At 41.3% G+C, this 22292-nt stretch overlaps 1 protein-coding gene across 4 annotated transcripts in view; it reads right to left on the bottom strand.

Moving 5' to 3' along the window:
- Window positions 1-10671: 10671 nt before the first annotated feature.
- ARHGEF37 (Rho guanine nucleotide exchange factor 37) overlaps window positions 10672-22292 on the bottom strand; it is an 83974-nt gene continuing 72353 nt past the window's right edge. For all 4 annotated transcript variants that reach the window (XM_058166635.1, XM_058166639.1, XM_058166637.1 and 1 more), the window contains exon 13: window positions 10672-16807. In XM_058166635.1, coding sequence (XP_058022618.1) covers window positions 16583-16807 — 225 coding nt within the window. In that variant the 3' untranslated portion in view covers window positions 10672-16582. The remainder of the gene's footprint in view (window positions 16808-22292) is intronic.

The raw sequence follows: 22292 nt of genomic DNA, 5'->3' as shown, positions 1-22292 counted from the left end.
ATGACAATAAGTTAACAATAATTAACTCTGGGTTCTATTCTGAATCAATCTGTTTCTCCAAATTCAGTTCATACTTACAATAGCTTCTTGTCCATTGTAAAGGATCCTCAGTAGAATAGTCAAATGTTTTGGAACATCTTTTAGCTTAACAAACTCCACGTTTGGCCTTTGCTATAATCCATAAATGACATTATCTTGCACTTACTTTCTTTCTTTCTTTCTTTCTTTCTTTCTTTCTTTCTTTCTTTCTTTCTTTCTTTCTTTCTTTATTTTATCACACAGTATATATAAGCATAAGCATGAAATAATTGTACAATATATAAGCATATATATGAGTGTAAGTATGTAATGACTATATTAATTGGATATAACGAAAGGAAACAATAGGACAGGAACGGTAGGCACGTTTGTGCTCTTATGCACGCCCCTTACAGACCTCTTAGGAATGGGGTAAGGTCAATGGTAGATGGTATTTGGTTGAAGTTTTGGGGATTTTGGGAAGAGACCACAGAGTCAGGTAGTGTATTCCAAGCATTAACAACTCTGTTACTGAAGTCATATTTTCTGCAATCAAGATTGGAGTGGTTAACATTAAGTTTAAATCTATTGTGTGCTCGTGTATTGTTGCAATTGAAGCTGAAGTAGTCTTCGACAGGAAGGACATTGTAATAGATGATTCTATGAGTTAAACTCAGGTCATGTCGAAGGCGGCATAGTTCTAAATTTTCTAAACCCAGGATTTCAAGTCTGGTAGCATAAGGTATTTTGTTGTATTCAGAGGAGTGGAGTACTCTTCTTGTAAAATATTTCTAGACACGTTCAATTGTATTGATGTCAGAAATGTGGTATGGGTTCCAAACAGTCAAGCTGTATTCAAGAATTGATCTAGCAAATATTTTATATGCTCTGGTTAGTAGCCTAGTGTTTTTGGAGAAGAAGCTGCGCAAGATTAGGTTTACAACTTTTAAGGCCTTTTTTGCGATGTAGTTACAGTGGGCTTTGGCACTTAGATCATTTGATATGAAAACTCAGGATCTTTTACAGGGTGGGGGTCGTCAGTAAGGTAATGTCCGTCAAGCTTGTACTTAGTGTTTGGGTTCTTTTTTCCAATATGTAAGACTGAGCATTTGCTGGTTAAGATTTGGAGTTGCCAAGTTTTTGACCATTCAGATAAAAAGTCCAGGTCTTTTTGGAGGATAGCTGTATTGTTGGTGATGTTAAATAGTTTGACATCGTCAGCAAAGAGAACACAATTACTTGTAATATGGTCACAGAGATCATTAATGCATAATATGAAGAGTGTTGGTCCAAGAACACTACCTTGGGGAACGCCACTTTTAACAGGAACAGGATCTGATAGAGCATTGCCAATTTTGACCACTTGTTGTCTGTTTGATAGAAAAGCTGTTATCCAATTGTGGAGGGGTCCTGAGATGCCGTAGGATTTTAGTTTTAGGAGAAGTTTATCATGTACTACTGAGTCAAAAGCTTTACAGAAGTCTATATAGATTGCATCTATTGCTTTGCCCTGATCAAGATTTGTAGTCCATATGTTTTTGCAGTGAAGAAGTTGTAAATTACATGATAATTTTTTTCTGAAACCAAATTGTTTATTAGAGAGTAGGTTGTTTGTTTCTAGATGGAGGGTAATGGATTGGTTGATGATAGATTCCATTACTTTGCAGGTGACACAGCAAAGAGAGATAGGTCTGTAATTCTCAAGTAGGCTGGGGTCTCCTTTTTTGAAGATAGGGATGACTGTGGCAAGTTATTATTATTATTATTTATTGAATTTTTATACCGCTCTTCTCCCGAAGAACTCAGGGCGGTGTACAGCCGGAGATAAAATACAAAATATGTACAATTAAAACAAATTAAAACATAGCAAAATTACAAAACGGCTAATGATTAAAATTAAATTTAAAATATTTAAGAATATTAATAAAACCCCAATTTAAAATCAAACTATTATGCCAGTCCCACTTGAATAAATAGTATGTTTTTAGCACACGACGGAAGGTCCGAAGATCAGGCACTTGACGTAGGCCAGGGAGGAGTTCATTCCAGAGCGTTGATGCTCCCACAAAGAAGGCCCTACCCCTGGGGGCCGCCAGCCGACACTGTTTGGCGGACGGCACCCTGAGGAGACCCTCTCTATGAGAGTGTACGGGTCAGTGGGAGGCATAGGGTAACAGCAGGCAGTCTCGTAAGTACCCGGGTCCTAAGCCATGGAGCGCTTTAAAGGTGGTAACCAAAATCTTGAAGCGCACCCAAAAGACCACAGGAAGCCAGTGCAGACTACGGAGCAGTGGTGTTACGTGGGAGCCACAAGCGGCTCCCGTTACTACTCGCGCAGCCGCAGCGACCAAAGTTTGGGAAGGGAACTGGTCGTGAAAGCTTTTTCAAAAATTATGCTTAGGGGTTCTGCTATATTAGTGGAAATCTTTTTTAAGAAGTATGCACATAGTCCATCAGGTCCAATAGATAGGGATGGTTTCCGTTTGTGAAGAGCTTTTTCAACATTACCTTCTGTGAAATCTGTATGTGTTAGGTCATTGTACTCATTGTTGGTACAATTGGGGAATGTTGGGTATAAGTCATTACTGTGCCAAAGAATGTGTTGAAGAGGTTTGCTTTAACTGTTTCAACATTATATTCTTTGCCGTTAGAATCTTTTAGAGGTGGGATGGATCTCAAGTCTTTAAGTTTGTTGTTCACAAAATTATAAAAAGCACGATTGGAATTTGTGCGCAAGAGGTCTTCTTCTTGCTTGGTGTGATAATTGGTGCATTCAGTTTTTATTTGATTGCATATATTTCTGTAGTGGTTTTTGAAATTTGCTACATAGCCCTTTTTGTTTCTTCTTCAGAGGAATTTTTTTTTTTGGATTGAAGCTTTTTTATTGATATGGGTAGTTTGTTTTTTCTGGTTTTGGTGGTGGTTTGTGGTATGTAAAGATTAATGACTCTATTGACTTCAAGTAGAAAAATTTTACAGTGGTCTTCTGCAGTGATGCAGGTTGAGAACAGATTATGCCAGTCAAGAAATGAGAGGTCGTAGTTTATAAGGTCATAGTTGGCTTTTTTGAAATTGTGGTTTGGAATACCATTATTATGACGACTTTCCATCTTATGTTAACTATCTGAACTTATGTTCCTTTGCCTCTGTCTGTTCCTTTGGCATTCCTTTCTCCATCCGTAGCTGTTTTTGTTTGTAAGATCTTAAGCAACATTTGCTTGTATGGAGAAGTAGTGGGATGGGCCTATAATTTTGTGTTCTCTATTGCTTAGTAATGTATTCTTTACAGATTTTTTCCCTGTCAGCTAATCTAGTTCCTTATTTCTTCAGTTAGAACTGTTACCACTTTTGCTGCCTCTTTTCCCACAACGTTCAGCGAATATTTCATCTGTACATGGTACTTTGTTTTTTGAAAGCTTTGCCTTTTATATTTCACTTTGTAGGAAGTTAGCACCCACCCCTCTCCTAAAAGAATGAAATATTCTAGGAAATATTAAAGAGGCTGAATATTATATTTCCCTGGATGAGAAAAGGAGAAACATATTTTTAAAGACAAAGCAGCTTCCTGCAGCTTCATGCCTCTCCCACTTCATCTCCAGGGTGAGGAGATTAAGACATGGCCCTCAGGACATGATAGGATTAGCCCTCTACCCACCTCACCACATGGCACCTGGGAAGATTACATCATTCAGCAAGACTCAACCAAGCCTGGGACACAGACAGCCTACAAAGTTAGCTAAGACCTCTGCCCCCTGGGGGTCTGACAGCCAATGGGATACATTTCTTGTACAGGAACAGGAAACTCTAAGGCAGGGCCCAAGAGAGTGTATAAATATATCCCTCTCTCCACTCCATGTGCCTTTTTGCTCAGAATCTCAAGCTATGTGGTCCTGTCCACCATTAAAAACCATCTTTCCAAACAGCCACCATGTTTCCAGTGTCTTTCTCCCCACTTGGAACTGAACCCAGATGGACATTTCTTCCAACAACTTCCTAATAGAATCATTTTAGAACATATTCTGTCTCAGCAAATGCTTCTGTTTTCTCAAATTTTCTTTGCAAAAGGTTTCAGTATATTCAGTTGAATTTTCTTGTAATCTTATTGGCCTTACTAGACTGTTCCTACAATTACTCTTAAGTACTTCTATCTTAGCTGAAAATTTTCCTGTCATATTTCTGAACTTATGCCTTTCATTTTCCCCTCTATTTTCAGTTATTTTTCCTTGTCTGAATTCAGAAGTCTGCATTCAGTCTACTTCATGTCCAAGGATTTCAACTTCTGACCGTCAGAATTTCTGAGCTTACTGCATGAGCCTGACAAAAAGATGTTACTGATTTAAGAGTCAAATTACAAACTCACTGCTTTAATTATTCAACATGTTAAGGCAGCAATGTCTTGTTTTCCAGGACAAAAGACAGAAGCCCTGGAGGATGGGGGGGAAAGGATGTGTGCTATGAAGAACAAAAGGGGTTCAGCTGATTCAAGGTCTTAAGAACTTATTCTGAAAGAACATTTTCATTGTATTCTCAGTTCTAATAATTGGTCCTGACCTCTGGGTGTTTTTTTTTTTTAGGTGCTTTTCCTTTCTACATTTTCCAATTTTCATTGATTCCGTCCCTGACCTGAAATAGAATACATTTAGAGGCAGTCCACTGAGAAGGGCATCTAAGCATACTCCTCAAAATAGATAAAAGCAAAGATGAACCGAAGGCCAGAACATATATTGTTATTTGCTATAGGACAGGTGAAGAAAATGGCTTCCTTATAATTTCCCTTCATTCTGTACGGTAAGTCAGGTTGAACTGAGAAGCATTTCTCAGCAATTTGCCCACCGTGAAGGTTGCCTTTATTATTGAAAATGTTCGGGAGAGGGGGGCAACATATTATTGGTAGGAAGAGAACTGGAACAGATATTACCATGCCCTTCCCCCAAAAAACCCTGTTACAAAATTCTTGAATGTAGGAAAATTCAGGAAGGTTGCCACTGTTACAGTAACAATGGGGCAGAAATGGCCTCACCATTGGAGAAGTCTTCTAATGCAGCAAGCGAAGCCTCAGAAGACTTTATTAGGAACAAAGCAGTGGTGGGATTCAAGTCATTTAACAACCGGTTCTCTGCCCTAATGGTTTCTTCCAACAACCAGTTTGCCAAACTGCTCAGAAAGTTAACAACCGGTTCTCCCAAAGTGGTGCGAACTGGCTGAATCCCACCACTGGAACAAAGTGTTCCTTCAGAACCACATTTTAAGGGAAAAGCAGAGAAAAGATTCAAAAATCATCCTCTACTGTCTTATTTGGGGTGGAACCAGGCTTTATGCTACAACCCTATTAAAATATCTAGTCGTGTGAATTGTGGGTGATAGAGCAATGGGATTTACTTCCAAAGAACCAAGCTGAAGAAATCACAGCAATGAGTCAGAACAGTAGCAGCAGTAGCAGCACAGAAAGAAAGAGCAGTGCAGCCATTTTATGAAACCGTTTCTGTTCAAACTGCATGAATCTTCCTGGCTCTTCAGAGTTACTATTGTATGTCTTGCTAGCTTGTGCCCCACTCAGGAACAGAGCATGAATTCTGGCAATCAGAGAAGAACAATGTGTGGGCCAGCATTATTGTTATATCTGTAGCAACAGTTTCCTTGTCCATCACTTGCAGTGCAGTGAAGGATCAGATGCCGAAGGGCCCATTCAACCATGAAATGCTGCTTGCCTAAGAGGCTGCAGAGGCCTGGCATTTGCTGCAGAGCCATGAGGGAAGACTGAGAATCTCCCTTGGAGGGCATGTTGCTTTCACCCCTCAGCGGTTTTTCCCTTACAAAAGTGAAAGCTTCACTCCTGGTTTCATGTTCCTTAAAAAAAATATTCCACCATGAAGCACCTCTATTGGATTGTATGTGAAAGCTTTTGTCTTGGGGTTATTTTCTGCTCATACCTGACCAAGGCAAGGATTTAATTTCCTTTTAGCACACCACACTCCATCTCGGTCCAGCGTTCCAGCTTAGTTTTAGGGAATCTGCCTAAAAGGTCACTTGGATGGAGCTTACTGGTAGAACCGCCAGAACAACTCTCTCGTTGTTTATTTCATATTGTTTAAACCAATTAGAAACCCCTAAAGTATGTGTCAGAAACAAATCTCTTCTCACATGCTTGTCTCTAATGAACCTCGTGGCCTGTATTGTTGTGCGTTGCTCTGAGCAACAGCTCAGCTCATCAGGAAGCCCCTTCCCTCTTCTACTTACAAGAATTGCTCACAAATCCTCTGTCTTATTTCTCCTTACCAAATTCACAAGTGTCCCTAAACATGTGCAGGAAAAATCAAGAAAATAAAATAGTATGCATGTGTTGGGCAATGCATACAGTAGCTAGCATCCCAGTGAAGGCTGTGAGAATTAAATTGGTTGGTCTTGCAGTTGTCAGTTTCCATATGCACAAACCACCACTCTGTTGTCTTTGCTACAATAAACTAATTAACTTCAAAGGTGCCAGAGTTTCTCTGTCCTCTTAAGGAACACACTCAAAGTGAATTCTTGACAACTAAATCTTGGTGTTTGGGTTGGAAAGAAAACAGCTAGGGATGACCAAAGCTGACCAAAGCTTCAAACGAAGCATCCAAAAGCAGCTTTGAAAAGTAAAGCAACTCTGATGAACAAATCAAAGGTGTTTCATGAGTTCATTTCTGGGACTTCTTCTTGAATGTAGGAAGGGCTGTGTGACTATGCAGAGGTGTATTTCCTAGACTCGATTCCCTGAAAACACCAGAAAAGGTTTTTGCAACATGTGCAGGAGCATTTTCTGGTTCCCAGCTTACTAGAGAAAGCTCCAGAAGCAATACAATCACCTCGACACAGACAGGTAAGAGCGTGCAGGATATTTTATCATAGGACATGGCTGCATTCCAAGATACCTCAGTTTTGATATACCTACAAGGGATTCCTGAAGCAAAAAGAAAGGTTGAGCAGCTGCAGAAGTTAGTGTAATTTTAATGTTGTGGATTCTTCCAGTTAAGAAAGGGATGCCAGTGGCATCCTTACAAAGGAAAAGACATTATTCAGGATGGAAAAGATAAACTCTGAGAAACATGATACAATTACTATTTAAAAAATATCCATCAACCATTATTTTGTCAGGATCTACTGTAATTTAAGGATTTCTATGTTTGAAGGATCTCCCCTCCTCCCTTTTTAATATATTAGTAAAAACTAATGCAAACTAAACCAGAAGAAATAATAATAATAAAACAACAGTTCACAAGGTGCAGAAAAAAGGCAATAATGACAATAATAAATGGCTTCCAAATTTCATCACAGTGAGCATAAGTTAATCTAATACTTATAATTATACAATAATATAATACTTTTTGTCCAACTCTTCTCTCTGTAGCCTAACTTTTATCCATATGCAATCCAGAAATCATCATTTATTTATTTAATTTATATACCACCCTTCTCCCGAAGTACTCAGGGCAGTTTACAGCCATGATAAAAAGTACAAATCAAGAAGTTAAAAAAGCATTTAAAAACTAATTAAATTAAAGGCTGAAAGAATTGTCATAAAACTATATTAAAACCCCAATAAAAAAACTTCATTAAGCCAGCCAGAGAATCATCTTCTCAATCCTAGGTCAACAGGAAGTCCATTAGGAGTCACCAAAAATGTCAAACAAATAATTTATCCCTGGTTAGATAGTCCAACTTTATATTCCTCCTTTTTTATAGTATTGCATTTTTATTTATTTTTTCTCTTTCCCATAATAAAACACACATTACAAAAACATTTTCCCACCAAAGATACATTTTTGTGTGGAATTCATCCTAAAATGTGACACTTCTTTTTTTTTTTAAAGGTGAGAATAGCATCACAAACATTTACAGATACACACATGAGAGGAACAGCTTGATCGGATCAGAATTTTAGTTCAGAAAAAGAGGAATTTGAATCAATCTGCTTAACAATTTTGCTTGGGCAAAAATGTTCCCTATCTTTTGCATCTCTTTAGCTGACTCTCTTGTTTTTCACTAGGCCTATGGAAACATCTCTCAATTAGTATCAAGTTCAAGTAAATTCCCTGGCTGTTTCTTTGGAGGAAATAGAGTTCCCAGCTGACTAACAGAGAGAACTGCTGACGACTGTGAATATCTGTGGAGCATTTCTTGTTTGAAATAAGCCTAGAGTGCTGAAAACAGGAGCAATGAGAGTTTACCTCTCTTAGCTCTGACCTTGAGCCCTAGTAGGAGGGAACGGTGCACAAGGAAGGTTCCCTGTAAGGAAAACCACATCAGATCTTCAGTGTAAAGCCAGAGATTTTCATCCATGTCCTAACATCCATGACTTACATGAACCAGCTGGGTCAGGCTCTGTCCAAGCGCTATTCATTGGCTCCAAAATACAAACACAACACGTTCCATTAAGACCGCCAGCACATTCCTGACTGAAGGGTATGTCCTTGCCATGCTATTTAAAGGCATGCATGCTACCCTTTATTTGTCCATATATGTTGGCTGAAAGAGACTTGAGCCTTGTACTTAGCTCAGAGAAGACAAGAACTGGCCACTATCCTTGGCTCTATCTTTATCTTCTTTCCTACTACCATTTCCATACTGCTGAGAAATATACAGCATTGCATAGCTGAATTATCATCGCATTCATAGATGAAGCCACCAAAATGTACGAACCTTGTACACTTTGAGTCCTTAGGGCCGTGCCACTTAAAATACTGTGGATTCTACTGCTGCTCTCCTAAATTATCTTCAACCCATCCCCAACTCCCACTATGTCTTTCCTCGGTCTCCCAGGTTGGAGTCAAGACAGCGGTTAGCTGATGAAGTAGCTTGAACTTTTCCAGATGACTTTATCTCTCTTTCAGCAGCCTTCTTCCAGTTGGTGTATCACCTGCCGCTCAACTGAAGAAGGGAAATCAAGCCTAACCTGGCTGAGGAGTGACATTTTTCAAAGTCAAGATTGGCAGTTCCCTCCCTGAGAAAATAGTTTTGAAAGAGTGGGTTAGATTCAATGATTGCTAGCTTGTTCCCTGGTTTCTCATCAAAAGGTTCCCTGCCAGTCCCGCTCTCGGTATGACTTATTCTTTCGAAAGCATCCATATTTTTCCTAGCATGCAGCCTCTGATTGATCTGGTTTCTCATAACTATCTTGAGACTTGGTGGCTAGTGAGATAATAAACCTGTGCTTGGCCTATACCACTCAGTCCAGAGGATGATATTTACATGGCTGCATGATTCTCACACAAAAATGAATAATCTTGTAATGGGACAAATGCAACCAGCAGGAAGAAAATCAGGCTGGGCAACCATTTTCCTCCTAACATGCTGGCTTCCTGGTGTAACTGCTTCGTTTTTTAGGGTGGAATATTCTCCCACCCGCCTTCCCACTTGCAACGTAAAACGTTATGGCCTGGACACCAATGAACTACTCCCTCAGTGTGAGCATATTCATGGCTTACACAGATGCAATTCATGGATATTTTTCATTTTGATCATTCTATTTACTTTGTACTTAATATTGCTACTCAAAAAGTATTAAATCCCCAAAGTGTTGACTAGACATTCTTGAATCTGTGGTTCAAAGCTTCTGGAGGGCACTAGCTTGGGGATGATGGCTTATGTAGACCAAGCCAACTTCAAATGAAACATGTAACGTGATGTGATAGTAGAAAAAGAAGCTGTGTGTGTGTGTGTGTGTGTGTGTGTGTGTGTGTGTGTGCGCACGCGCGTCTGTCTGTGTACTTGTATGCGTGCAGGTGCATGCAAGAGATCTGGATGCAAATGGTCCATGACAAATGGACACAATAACTTAGACCCTTTCTTAGCTGCCTCTGTATTGAAACAAATATGAGATTCTGGTGTCACTTACACTTTGGCAGACCTACCGTTGCCTGCTGCAGGCCTCAGAATTGCACAGGCCTATTAGGGCCCAAGTATCCTTTTGACATTGGGAGCAGTAGACGTATCCTTGAAACTAGCATATAATATCAAGTATGTCACAAATGACAACTTATCATTCAGGCTGGCAGTTGAAAGGGCCAGGCTGTCCTGATATGAATCTTGCTTTGGTATAAAGCCTCCTAGATTGGCATTTGCATCTCAAAAGGGAACTCGACCCTTCCTTGTTATGATACTATCTAAAGGCAGCTCAGGACAATCCATGTCTTATATGTAGATTCAGCATGGTCTACACTGTGATTCATATCTATTTGGCAGATATATAACCTTCGGTGATGAGAATTCCCTACACGTGGAAGAGAACGGGGTATGCAATCAATTCTACACTCACCCATGCCTGATCATCTTTACATGAACATATCTACCCTGTAGCTCCACATATGCACGTTCTGTGTTTCCTAACCCTCCTATCTCACCCGTCCCAAAGTATTAGTTTCTCTGCCGCTGTCCTGAAACTTGGGACTACAACTCCCAGAACCAAGCTATTGGAGGAGGATGGGAACTAGATAAGATGATAAGATGATATGAGAAAAGAAAAAAAGAGAAGATGAGATGAGATGAGATGAGATGAGATGAAATGAAATGAGATGAGATGAAGGGACAGGAAGGGAAGGGAAGGGAAGGGAAGGGAAGGGAAGAGAAGAGAAGAGAAGAGAAGAGAAGAGAAGAGAAGGGAAGGGAAGGGAAGGGAAGGGAAGGGAAGGGAAGGGAAGGGAAGGGAAGGGAAGGGAAGGGAAGAGAAGAGAAGAGAAGAGAAGAGAAGAGAAGAGAAGATTTATTATCACTTTTCTCTTTTCTTGTCACATTAAAATAAAATTCTGATGCCCATTCTCAAAGGAATACAGACACACATCCATATACTGTAGATATGTATATATATATATATATATATATACACATATACACATATACATATATATATATATATATACACACACATACATATACACATATTTACATATACATATATATATATATATATATATAAATATTAGATTAGATAGAGATAAGATAGATAGAGATAGAGATAGATAGATAGATAGATAGATAGATAGATAGATAGATAGATAGATAGATAGATGGATGGATAGATAGATATGTATACACACACACGTATATATATGAACTGTAGTCCAATCCATGTAGAGGGCATGAAATTGTGAAAGGTATGATTGTATCTTCAGTCTTCCAGTGTAAACAAATAAGATACCATTGCCAACTGTTCAAACTATTCTGAAAAGCAATGTACTAGAACGATTAGTCATGAAGGCCAGCATTGGGAAACAAGGCAGTAAATATTAACTGTTGCTTTTAATGCCAAGAATCTAGTCCTTTCTATTTGAAACATAAAGGGATAGATTGCCAGTTCCAATGTTGCCTGGTATGCTTAAGAAACAAATGGGGGAAGTAAGCCATCTGGTGGTAAAAGAGCTGTGTAACAATAAAAAGTAAGAAGACACATATTCAGACAAGAAACATGCACTGACACCTTTAAAGCATCTTTAAGCAGAGAATCAATACTGTTTGTTTCTTTCACAGTTAATGTAATGCAAATATACCATTGTTATAAATATAAAGAGCCTGATATTTCTGGTCTCATTCTTTTTAATGTGCAATTTTTGGACCTTAAGACAAAGTTCACAGCAGTTTAGACAGTTAATTTTGGTAGGAAATGAATCTAACAATGCCATAGGAAGATTCCACAGATTACAAAATGTATACAAGGCCATTTCTCACCCATGTAAGCACATCAGCTACAATAGTTCAGGTTATTAACTCTAAAGTTGAGAATTGGCCCAAACAACCTTACTTGTTGCATAGTTAACAAACAAAGCAGCAGCTATTTAGAAGATTTAAATACTACAGTATTTAAAACAAACAAACAAACAAGGAAAGGGGATTTGGGGTTATAATGGGGTGACATCCAGCAGGTTCTGATAAGTTCTGGAGAAACAGTAGCAGAAATTTTGAGTAGTTCGGAAAACCAGCAAATACCACCTCTGGCTGGCCCCAGAGTGGGGTGGGAATGGAGATTTTGCTTCCCTGCCACGCCCACAAGCCATGCCCACCAAGCCACGCCCACAGAACCGGTAGTAAAAAAATTTGGATTTCACCACTAGGTTATAAGGTCGCTTCTTGGCCTTTATCCTACAAACCTCTCACATTACGAAGAGTCTACTGTGTCTGCATTGGGATGTACAATGACAAAATCCAGAGAGATATGGTTTGCGTTAAGAGTCAGTTAAAACACAATGTTACCCCTTCGTTTCATTCTCCATCTCACGTAAAATGTTGTATGTCAAAGAGCAAACCCATGCATTTTTCAGGAGCCACCACTTGAAGAGATTCAAGTTACATTTCTAAACACTGCAAGCTGTCTTATCAGTTGCGCCCAGAAGCATTAAAAGTTTAATATTTCACATCATCCTGAGCCTTCAGATCAGTTTATGCATTCGTTTTCCATGCTGATTCTAAAAGTAATTTGATGTCATTACAGGTACATGGATGTGGGAAGATAAGCATCGTCTCTGATGGAGGGCAGTGAAAAATTGCATTATGCCTCATGTTAATCTCACAGGCTCAAGTCCCCTTTATTGTACATTCCGATTTTACTGAAAATCGATCTCTGGAGTTGCAATTCTTCTCCTTATTTTTAGAGTATAATTTTTGAAGGGGGAGGGAATATTTTAATAAGGAAGTATTTATTGACAATACGTTTCTGTGTATTAATTAGGGCATGTCAAATTAAGGAAGCACCCTTAATTTTAAGCAAATTAAGTACCCATCCCTCTCCTAGAAAAATGAAATATTCTAGGAAATATTAAAAAGGCAGAATATTATACCTCCCTGGATGAGAAATGGAGAAACATGTTTTTTAGCAGGAAGCAGATTCACTCTTAATAGCCCCCACACTCTCAATAGCCCACAGCATACTCAGCACTTAAGATAAAGAGATAGCTAGGTCTATTCATAAGCAAATGCCCTCATCCAAGATCCAACAAAGATAGGATTAGCCCTCTACCCATCTAGCAACAGAACTCACCACATGGCACCTAGGGAGATTGCATTACCCAGCAAGGTTCAACCAAGCCTGGGACTCAAAAGACAACCTACAAAGTTATCCCTGCATGACCCCATGGGAGTCTGACAACCAATCAGAATACAAGCTCAAATTCAAAGCCCAATAGAGAGTATAAATCTTTTTTTTCCCTCTCTCTCTCACCCATGTGCCTTTTTGTCCAGGACCTCCACTTGGTCCTGTTCACCGTTAAACCATCTTTTCAAGCAGTCTCCATGTTTCCAGTGTCTTTCTCCCCATTTGGAACTGAACCCAGATGGACATTTCTTCCAACAAAATTTTTCAACTTTCAATTTTCAAACATAAGGGGTGCTCAAAGGTTGTGACATGCCTTGGGGATTGTGAAGCTATTTTGGTTACTTTAATATAATTTAGATGCATTTGGTAAATAACTAGATAAATATCATACCTTTTCAGACCAGCAATTCCCCAGCAAACAATTCAAACCAGCAATTACCCAGTACCATCAAAGAAGAGCATTATTCTGTGTGTAGTGAGCCAGGTGGAAGATATCTTTATCATTTCACTCCTGAGAAAGGCTCAAAAACAGGAAACCTGCTTAGGTGTTTGCAGATAATCTGGTATATTTCATGAAGAAGAAAAGCATTGACAAAAGCTTGAAGGCCATTGGAGGAGATTCTACAAATGTTAATACTGGCTGTGAAGATGGTGCCATGCACTGGATAGAGGTCAAGCCACAGCATCCACTCTGCTGGATCTGATTCACTGGTCTGAAGCGGAGGTGGGTTTCAGCAGGTTCTGACCAGTTCTGGAGAACCGGTAGTAGAAATTATGACTGGCCCTGCCCCCATCTATTCTCTGCCTCCCGAGTCCCAGCTGAAATACTAATTTTACAGTATCCTTCCCCTGGAGTGGGGTGGCAATGGAGATTTTAAAGTATCCTTCCCCAGCCATGCCCACCAAGCCATGCCCACCAAGCCACACCCACAGAACCGTTAGTAAAAAAATTTGAAACTCACCACTGGTCTGAAGGTGTATATGAGCCACCTTTGACATGCAAACTGTTTACAGTGGAAAGAAAATAAGTTCATTGACGAACCCATGCAAGTAACCATAGTGGCCCTTTCATGCTCAATCAACAGAGGGATGTATGAAACAGGCCACAGAGGCAGAAAACAGAGTGTGTACACATAAGAAACATGAGGGTTATATCAGAGGCCAAGAAACATGGCGGCTGATGTCAAGGAACAAATCAACACAAGACTTGGTGAAAGTCGCTTAAACATTTTGGTAACTCGGGTAATTGCTTTCTGCTGTTAGTTTATGATTACATGAATTATTTTTTGCTTATCTAGATAAGATTCATGCAGGAAAAAACCTTTTGGTTTTGTAGCACAAGGTGTAATTTTGAGAAAATAAAGGTAACAGTATTTGTGGGGTATATGATTAGACATGGATTTACCATACCAAGCTAAATGTTGTGCAATTGCAAAAATAACAGCAGATTTGAATTCTTGGTGTAAAAACATATATTTTTAGAACCCCTCACTGAAAAAAATTGCAAAAATTAATTTTCACCCCATAAAATGACACACCCTGCAGTGTATATCATCTTTTTCATTGTCTTTAGAAGGGCCTCAGAATATTTTTCATATGCATATTTTCTTCCTCTTTTTGGAGAAAAGGTTTTTTGTTTTTGTCATATATTGTTTGTGCATACAAATTTAGCTTTCTGTTTACCTATCAGTTTACTTCTTTCACAACTCTAGCAATATTTTGCTATTTCATATTTCTACCTGAAAGTTGGTAACATCCACTTCATGCCAAGAGATAACTCTTTCCATTTTTCTTTGCTCTCCAATATTAATTTAGTTCAGTGCTTCTCAATTATTTTCTGTCATGCCCCCTTAGGAAGAAGAAAACATTTTTCGCGCCCCCCCGAGCGACTGTAAATAGTATCATTAGCGTGTTATGACAGTGTTTGCCGAGGTCAAACGCGCCCCCCTTTACGGAGCCTCGCACCCCCCCTGGAGGGCGCGCCCCACTATTTGAGAAGCACTGATTTAGTTGAACATGCTTCCAATTTTTCATAATGCAAGTTAGAGCAATGCTTAATACTTCATATGGTGGAATCTCCACTAATCAGATATAGTGTCTTCTAGAGTTTTCTAACCATTTCTGAACTGATACAGCAAGAGCTTATAGGGTTATATACTACCCCATAATTTACAATACTCTCTGGGCAGTTTACAAGGTAGAAGCATTATTTGCATATTGACCCCAACAATCTGGGTCTTCATTTTACCGACCTTGTAGGGCTGAATCAACTTTGAGCCCCATCAAGATCAAACTCCAGGCTATGGGCAGAGTTTGCCTGCAATACTGCACTTTAACCACTGTGCCACCAGGGCTCATTCTCTCCAATGATGAGAACAGGCATTGTCTCACCTCAATGAAGGCCACTTAATGCAAATATTTATTTTAGATTTTTGTACCACCTTTTTTCTAGGAACTAAATATGGCTTTCATAGCACTGTTCTTTTTTTCCCAATAGCATAAACCCTGCGAGGTGAGTTGGATACAAGAGAGTAACTGGCTGAAAATCAGCCACTGAGTTTCTGTGGTTGAGGGTAGACTCAAAACCAGTTCCTCCCTGTTCTTAGTCCAATACTTTACCCACTATAACACACCACAGCCATTTTGTTCAGGTTATTAAGACTGATATATTTCTGAAGAGAACAATTGGGTTTACAGTAGTAATCTGGGAGTTGTACCATAGATCATTGGAAAATGCTGATCTGGTTCCTTTAGCTGTTTCTTCACTATCATAAAACCAAAAGGACATTATATCAGTGAAAGAAGAATGGAGCTTCAACTAGCCTATGGCTCACAGCTTCTTTGTCATGATGGGTTGCTAACTGACTGAGATGGGTATTCTGGAATGAATTAGGAAGAGACACATTCCCCTTCTAAGCCCTTGTTGCACTACACACATATGTGTCCTTCAGAAATCTTTGGTTTGAGACCATGCATTGATCAAATACAGGTAGTCCTCATTTAGTGACTGTCTCATTTAGCTACAATTCATAGTTATAACGGTAATGCAAAAGTAGCTTTGCAACATTTACAGGTTTGTAAAGCAAAGGAAAGCTGAATTAAGATAGTAAGCACAGTTGTGGGTTCACTTAGCAAACTCTTCACTTAATGACTGAGTTGAGGGTCCCAAATGAGATCACTGAATGAGGACTATTTGTAATACTAATGGTGCAGAAATTATTCTAGATTACTGTAAGAACCCTTCTTTTCCAATATTTGGAAGATCCTTTGTCAGTCTTAGATCAAGAAATACCATCACAATTATAAGTAGCTTATGTACCTACATTCCTTCATATTTTTCTTCAATAAATATGGCACAAATTCATTCTGAATTTCTGAAACTCACAATATTCCAGAGGCCTCCTGGCCTCATTGTCAGCCTCTCTGCCCATTGAATGTCATGAAAGAAATGGAAAGAGAGAGGCAATGAAAATATAGCTGACTTCTAAACCAAGCATCTCTTAACAATTGCATTTACTGAGCCGGAAATGGCCAAACGGGCGAAACCCATCCAGGTGGTTGTGGAGGTAACACGATCAGATGGTTGGAAGGTACGTAGCCCCTCTGTCCATTCACTTCCACTAAGAACCATTCGTTGCTTCCCTTTTTATCATGGGGTTCCAGCACAGTCACTGATTGGCCTGCTTGCATACTGACTTCCTGGTTGCTCCTGGCTGTGAAGGGATAAGCAGCACTTACCTAAGAAAAATAGAAACACAGTTATAATACTAGATATGATTTTGATCATTATAATACAGGAAAAGATATAAAAAAATTAAATAAACATGGCCAGTTTAGTCCTATCCAGATAGGCAAAGTGTCAGGGTAATGAAGATTTAAAGCTGACCAGCCCCTTTAAGACTGAGGATGAGTCAGCAGGGTGATTGCCCTTTAAGAAGCTGTCTATATAAAGGAGGCCATTAGAGGGCGTCTCTCTCTGTCTCCTCGTGTATCATTCTCCTCGTATATCTGTATTGTAGTTCTCCGGGTAGATGAAGAAGACTGATTGCTTGTCTGGTATGTTCCTACCGCGTGTATGTTTGTAGACAGAACTGTATATAAACCAGGGGTGAAATGCTCCTGGTTCAGACCGGATCGGCCAATCCAGTAGCGATGGCGGCAAGTGGTTTGGAGAACCGGTAGCAAAAATCCCTAGCCCCCCCATCCATGCCCACCTAATTGCCCGCTTGCCACTTCTTTTAAAAACTGCTTTTAAAGGGTTAAAAAAAAGGCTCTGACAATCACAGCTGAGCCACACGATCGTCAAAGCCTTTTTTTTACTTTTAAAAGCATTTTTTTACAACCTATTTGGTCAAATAGCTTGTTAAAAAATGCTTTTAAAAAGTAAACAAAAGGCTATGATGACACAGCTGAGCTGCCTGATCGTCAGAGCCTTTTTTTTTTACTTTTAAAAGCATTTTTTACAATCTATTCTGGTGAATAGGTTGTGCCTTTCTGCAAACATCTTGAAGACAGAACAGGTATCTAAATTTGTGGAGTTATACAGGACACAAATGAGCTACCAGTCCAAAGAAACGAGAATGTAGAAAGTGGTAAGTTTGAAGCTGGTGAAGTAGAAATCTCTCATTTTTACACCAGAGAAAGCCATATTATAAATAAGAGAGAAGCAGAATCTTTCAAAGCCAAGAGAAAAATAGTGAAATAAAAAGGGGAGAGAAAGAGCCAGGATTTAAACCTTAAGACTAACATATATAAACTTCCCGGTTCCTCCTGGGTGTTGTTAGATGACTTTTCCTGCCTGTATAGCTTCCTAATGTTCTGCAGTATGTGGACTTATGTAACCTTGTTGAATTTGTGTGATGAATGCTGAGCAGTAAGAGGCATGAATGAAAAGGAAATAAATGGAAGTAGTGACAGGCATATAGAATTGTGAATTATTCAACTCAGTTCTGGATCCTAGGCAAGCTAACAGAAAACCTAAAGTAAATGTCCAGAGTGTTTGAGCCTTGCAATGCAATTTGTGTCAGCCCTGGAGCCATTTTCTCCTGGCATTTTCAGGGCTGTCACAGCAGAGGCTGCGCGAGCTGTGGGAATGGGAGTGGGGAGATAGAGATAGCAAAAGGATTGTAACCAAAATAAAATTCTTTCCACTGAGAACCAAGGAGGTTCCCAACAGGTGCAAGAAGGTGCAAGAAGGTGGGTTGTAAGGCCAGATGAACTTTAGACTGTAACCCAGGGATGAAATGCTCCGAGGTCTGCTACTGGTTTGCTTCGCTACTGGTTTGCTGTGCATGCACAGTGCACACTAGACGTGCACTTCGCGTATATGTGCACCACAGGTGCTACTGGACAGCACTGAAAAAGGAGGTTTAAGAAGCCTTTTCTATAGTAAGTAGAATAGCAAAGAATCTAAATACGATTTAGATTCACTAGAAAGCAGGATTTCCTGCTTTCTAGCAAATATAAATCATGTGGCTCAGCTGATTGTAGGAAATACCGGTTCATCCAAACTGGTAGCATTTTTTTAACTATCGGTTTGCCCGAACCGGTGGCTTTTATTACTCGGGCAAAGCCATCCGAACTGGTAGCGTTTCACCCCTACTGTAACCTGATTGGACCATGTGATGGACTGCATGGGCAGGGGGAAGAAAAATGTACTTTTAACTAAGGAGAAACCCGAGGGGGGTTTAGAGTTGGGTTTCCCCAGATGTGCCAACATGACCTGCCTAATAAATCCAAGCTTTGAGGAGCATGCCAATCTCAGAGTTTTGATTCTGTTTTTTTTTGGTGGGGGGGTGTTACTTGGAACCCTGACATTAACCTGACTTGACAGTTTGCGGTGGTCTCCTAGCACCATCCTAGCACCTCCTAGGCAGAGGTGGTATTCAGCAGGTTCTGACCAGTTCTGGAGAACCGGTAACGGAAATTTTGAGTAGTTCGGAGAACTGGTAAATACCACCTCTGTCTGGCTCCTCCCCCATCTAGTCTCTGTCTCCCAGCTGATCAGGAGGAAATGGGGATTTTACAGTAACCTTCCCCTGCCACGCCCACCAAGTCATGTCCACCAAACCATGCCACACCCACCAAGCCACATCCACAGAATCGGTAGTAAAAAAATTTAATCTGGAGACCTGGTTGGGCACAGAAGGTGGCGTACCCCTGGTTGAACTGTGCCCTCCGGGTTTCTGAGCATTCCATCAACCGAGGGCCCAAGTTAGGGGTGGAGGGGTGGCGGTTGTGATTAGAGAAAGTCTAGAGCCGAGGGAGTCCACTGTGACTCAGATAGCCGGTTGTGAATCCCTCCTTGTGAAGTGGGGCCATAGGAATCAGATGGGTTTGTTGATCATGTACCTGGCTCCTTGCTGCGTGACTACAGCCCTACCTGAGCTGCTGGAGGTGCTTGCCGGAGTGGCGGTTGAGATTCCCAGACTTTTGGTCATGGGGGATTTCAACTTGCCATCGGCCGGCTTGTCATCAACGGCGGTCCAGGAGTTCCAGGCTTCCATGACAGCCTTGGACCTGATTCAAGTAACTGATGGCCCTACACACATTGGTGGAGGCACACTGGACTTGATTTATATCTCTGGACAGTGGTTTAATGATCTGGAATTAGGAGATTTAGTGACGGAACCTGTGTCATGGTCAGATCATTTTCTCCTTCGCCTGGACTTTCGGACCACCGCTCACCACCACAGGGAGACGGAACCAATGCGTTGGTTCCGTCCCAGGCGCCTGATGGACCCTGAGAGGTTCCTGACGGAGCTTGGGCCGTTCCCTGAGGATCTTGCCCACGGCATTGCTGAAAAACTAGTTGCGGCCTGGGAACAGGCTGCGGCTGGGGCTTTAGACTGTGTTGTGCCTTTGTGGCCTCTGACCCGGCATAGATCTCAATTGGCTTCTTGGTTTTCTGAGGAGCTGAGAGAGATGAAACGCTGGAGAAGATGCCTAGAGAGTACCTGGAGGTCTAGCCGTTCCGAGGCTGATCGGACACTAGTTAGGTCTTTTTCTAAGACCTACCTAGTGGCACTGAGGGAGGCGAAACATTCTTACGTTTCCACCCTCATTGCGTCGGCAGATAACCGCGGCCACCCTGTTTCGGGTGACCCGCTCTCTCCTTCAACAGGAGGGGCGGGATGACCCCTTGCAGGGACGTGCTGAGGAGTTTAACAGTTATCTATACGATAAAATTGTTCAGCTTCGGGATAGTTTAGACCAAAGTTGCGATGATCCAAGTGAGATGACGGAGACACATCTTGTTGAGGTTGTTTGGGATGAGTTTGATTCTGTGGCTCTCGTGGACGTGGACAGGTTACTGGGGAGGTTACATGCAACTACATGTTTACTGGACCCGTGTCCCTCCTGGTTGGTGCTGGCCACACAGGAGGTGACACGAGGCTGGCTCCAGGGAATTATAAATGCTTCATTGTTGGAAGGGGTTTTCCCCGCCGCCTTGAAAGAGGCGGTGGTGAGACCCCTCCTCAAGAAGCTTTCCCTGGACCCAGCTATTTTAGGAAATTATTATCCAGTCTCCAACCTTCACTTTGTGGTGAAGGTTGTAGAGAGTGTGGTGGCATGGCAGCTTCCCTGGTACCTGGATGAAGCTGTCTATCTAGACCCGTTCCAGTCTGGCTTCCGGTCCGGATATAGTACGGAGACAGCTTTGGTCGCATTGGTGGATGACCTCTGGAGGGCCAGGGATAGGGGTTGTTCCTCTGCCCTAGTCCTATTAGATCTCTCAGCGGCTTTTGATACCATCGACGATTCTCTCGCCTCTCCTGTTCAACATCTATATGAAGCCGCTGGGCGAGGTCATCAGTGGCTTTGGGGTGAGTTACCATCTGTATGCTGATGACACGCAGCTGTACTTTTCCACCCCGGGCCACCCCAACGAAGCTGTCGAAGTGCTGTCCCAGTGCCTGGAAGCCGTACGGGTCTGGATGAGGAGAAACAGGCTCAAGCTCAATCCCTCTAAGACGGAGTGGCTGTGGATGCCGGCACCTCGGTACAGTCAGCTGCAACCGCAGCTGACTGTTGGGGGCGAGTCATAGGCCCCAATGGAAAGGGTGCGCAACTTGGGTGTTCTCCTGGATGGACGGCTGTCGTTTGAAGATCATTTGCCGGCCGTCTCCAGGAGAGCTTTTTACCAGGTGCGCTTGGTCCGCCAGTTGCGCCCCTTCCTTGACCGGGATGCCTTATGGATTATTGCAATGCTCTCTACATGGGGCTTCCCCTGAAGTGCACCCGGAGGCTGCAGCTAGTTCAGAATGCAGCTGCGCAGGTGATTGAGGGAGCCACACGTTGCTCCCACATAACACCGCTCCTGTGCAGTCTGCACTGGCTCCCTGTGGTCTTTCGGGTGCGCTTTAAGGTTTTGGTTACCACCTTTAAAGCGCTCCATGGCTTAGGGCCCGGGTACTTACGGGACCGCCTGCTGTTACCTTACGCCTCCCACCGACCCGTACTCTCACACAGAGAGGGTCTTCTCAGGGTGCCGTCTGCCAAGCAATGTCAGCTGGCGACCCCCAGGGGAAGGGCCTTCTCTGTCGGAGCTCCTACCCTTTGGAACGAACTTCCCCCTGGTTTGCGCCAATTACCTGACCTTCGGACCTTTCGCCATGAGCTGAAAATGCATTTATTTATTCAAGCGGGACTGGCTTAAATTTTTAATCTTAAATAATTTTAATTGGGGCTACTATTTATGAATTTTAAGGGTTTTAAATTTGATTGTTTTAAATTTCGGCCATTTATGGAACATGTTTGTTTTAAGCCTTTGTTTTAATTGTATAATGTATTGTTTTATAATTTGGCTGTACACCACCCTGAGTCCTTTGGGAGAAGGGTGGTATAAAAATCTAAATAAATAAATAAATAAATAAATAAATAAATAAATAAATAAATAAATAAATAAATAAATAAAATAATCCTACCACAGGTGCTAGGTGAGAAAAGGCAACATAAACCCATCTTCCCTACTAAAGAATTCCTTCCAGATTCAGACAATACAAAAAAAGATCTTCATGGAGGAGGATCTATCTTGGCTCTGACCACATTCCCTTTGGGAACTTTCAGATTGGGGGTTGCCCACATTGAAAGGCACCCACCTGGGAGGTTGGTGGGAAAAAGGGGAGGGGAATCTGTGACCAGATTATTCCCTCTGAGATTTTCCTAGGACTGCACCCAAGATGTGTGTTGTTAATGAGGGACCCTTTCTATGTCGCACGGC

Source organism: Ahaetulla prasina, chromosome 2 (genome assembly GCF_028640845.1).
Source record: "Ahaetulla prasina isolate Xishuangbanna chromosome 2, ASM2864084v1, whole genome shotgun sequence".
NCBI classification, from domain to species: domain Eukaryota; kingdom Metazoa; phylum Chordata; class Lepidosauria; order Squamata; family Colubridae; genus Ahaetulla; species Ahaetulla prasina.
Note: the sequence above shows the minus strand (reverse complement) of the source record. Positions and strands in the feature narration are given on the sequence as shown.